Source organism: Laccaria bicolor, genomic scaffold (assembly GCF_000143565.1).
Source record: "Laccaria bicolor S238N-H82 LACBIscaffold_2 genomic scaffold, whole genome shotgun sequence".
Taxonomy (NCBI): Eukaryota; Fungi; Basidiomycota; class Agaricomycetes; order Agaricales; family Hydnangiaceae; genus Laccaria; species Laccaria bicolor.
In genome coordinates, this window is record NW_001889873.1 from 1,941,714 (window position 1) to 1,944,117 (window position 2,404).

General features: G+C 45.2%; 1 protein-coding gene across 1 annotated transcript; it reads left to right on the forward strand.

Moving 5' to 3' along the window:
• LACBIDRAFT_321961 (uncharacterized protein) lies at positions 1–909 on the forward strand (the record flags this gene model as incomplete). Its single annotated transcript, XM_001874669.1, has 4 exons — positions 1–235; positions 344–445; positions 505–602; positions 640–909. 4 exons carry the CDS (start codon positions 1–3, stop codon positions 907–909), a joined length of 705 nt encoding a protein of 234 aa, XP_001874704.1.
• Positions 910–2,404: the final 1,495 nt, after the last annotated feature.

Below are 2,404 nucleotides of genomic sequence, written 5' to 3' on the forward strand. Positions count from 1 at the left end.
ATGTTCGACTGGCACACCAAGTGGGCTTTCCGGCTCAATGACAGCACCGGCAAAATCTACAAGATTGATGAAATGATCATGGGTGCAATTATGGACAGCCCCGACTGTATCGCAATGCTCTACCGAGCTGGTGTACCTGGTTGGTATGTCCGACCGCCCTCAAGTATCCCACATGACATGACTATTCGTTGCATCGTCGCACCTGGTTGGGAAAAAATGCCAACGACACGCAGTCGTCAGTCAAGCAAGTGTGATCCACGTGAATTTACGGACAAAGACTACCCTGGAATGCCTTTCCCGACTGTGCTCACAGCATGCCCTTGAAGTGGAGATTATGTTATAGCCTGCCAGAACTGGCGTGAGGGGCATTTTGGTCCCACTGACGCTCAAGTCGTTGCCAAGGAGGCCCCAAGTGGTCCTGCCATGGTGGTGTCTTTTCCATCCGGTAAGTTTTTACATGCTAAGTACTTTAAAAACACGTCAACTCATATTTTTGTATAATAGCCCCATCTTCGTCCCATGGAGCCGCCATCCAAATGTCGAATAAACCTGCACAAGGCAAGTTCCCTTCTGGCCCATCTCGGCGGTTACTAATTGAATTGGTTCGTTATAGTCGGCGTAAATCTCGCCAAATTCCAGGAGCCGGATTTGGACTATGTACCACTGCAATCCGCTGCCTGGAAGAAGGCGTTAGCAGCGGTGGATACCGATTCTCGCCGCATAACCTCGAACCCCATCGGGAACAAGCTCCGCGGTTATCAATTCCCGGACCCCTTTCTCTTTATCACCGGCACAAACCATAGAAGCATGATACTGGCTTGGCTGATGATGCAAGCTCAGTGGCTTCAGTCGCTCATCAACGTCGATACCGNCCTGCATCACCCCCGCATTGGCGGAATATCTCTATGATTTCGCCAAGGAAATGCGCTTGCTCCCTCCGTTACCCTCAACGAGAAAAGTAGCCCATGGTGGGGTGCAAAAAAACAAGGGAAAAGATCAGCTTGTGACAAAGGGGACCAACTGCCGTTCTTCCAAGGCCAAGGAGGTTCAAGCTTCTATTTTCTCCAATGCAGTGTCTCTCAGCTCTCGTCCCAATGTGGTTTATTGGGGGAACGTGGCAGTCATGCAAGGGGAAAACGATGCCAGCCTCACCCCTGACATCATATCACAGGTGATTTGGAACGTGTTTGAACAGAATTTCCGCCACAAGATCCGCCAGCTCAACCGTCATCTCTTGCCTGCTGCCCACCTGATACTGCCAGTACTATGTATCAGGTATAGTCTATTGACTAAGTCTACCTATGCATCACAGCAGTCAATTGACCAACCTTCCTAATCAGGAAGGTAGCCTTGCTGAGCTCCCCAGCCTTGGTGCTCACTGATTCCCATGGCTTGCTCACTGTTTTCAGGGTCCAAAAGCGCACTTCCAAATGTGGTTGTTTTCAGGGTCCAGGGCACATTGCCAAATATGGAAATGTGTGCTTATCTAAAGGAAAAATAGCAATAAAATAGCAGAAAAATCAGAAAAAAATGGGGTTATGATGGTAGGTTGTTTTCAGGGTCCAGGGGATGTCCAAATATGGCAATCTATCCAAACATGGCCAGAAAATACCCGAAAAATCAGGAAAAATTGGGGGATGGGGTGATGATGTTAGGTTGTTTTCAGGGTCCAGGGGCTATGTCAAAATATGGTAATCTATCCAAAAATAGCCAGAAAATACCCGAAAAATCAGGAAAAATTGGAGGATGGTGATGATGATGTTGGGTTATTTTCAGGGTCCAGGGTCTATCCAAATATAGTAATCTATCTAAAAATACTCGAAAAATTAGGAAAAATTGGGGGATGGTGGTGATGATGTTGGGTTGTTTTCAGGGTTCAGGGTCTAGTTCCAAATATGGTAATCTATCCAATGATAGCTAGATAATCACCAAAAAAATCAGAAAAAAATACAAATGGTTCCCACTGTTGATGATGATGTTCAGGGTTCAGGGCAACATCCAAATAAGGAAACTTCTTTGTTTCTGATGAAAAATAACCAGAATATCAGAAAAAAGCCAGAAAAATGTAAATGGTGTAAGGGATGTCAGGCACTACTTTCAGGGTCAACTTCAGGGCCCACCCCAAAGAAAAGCTCACCTTATTTGGCCAAAAAGTGAAGAAAAACAAGATAAGAATGATTCTACCTATCAGGGTCCATCTAATGGGGTGTTGGGATGGTGGTCACATGATCAATTACCAAAAATGGTCAAAAACAAAAGTTGTAGTCCTATGCTGTAGCTGCCTGAATCTGTTTGAATTATGTTCTGAAGTGCTCCTGTTGTGGAGACATGATGTAAAAGATTTTGAAAAGCACTGCATTTTTTTTTTTTTTTGTGTTTTTCTCCATGAAAACCAAACCAAACT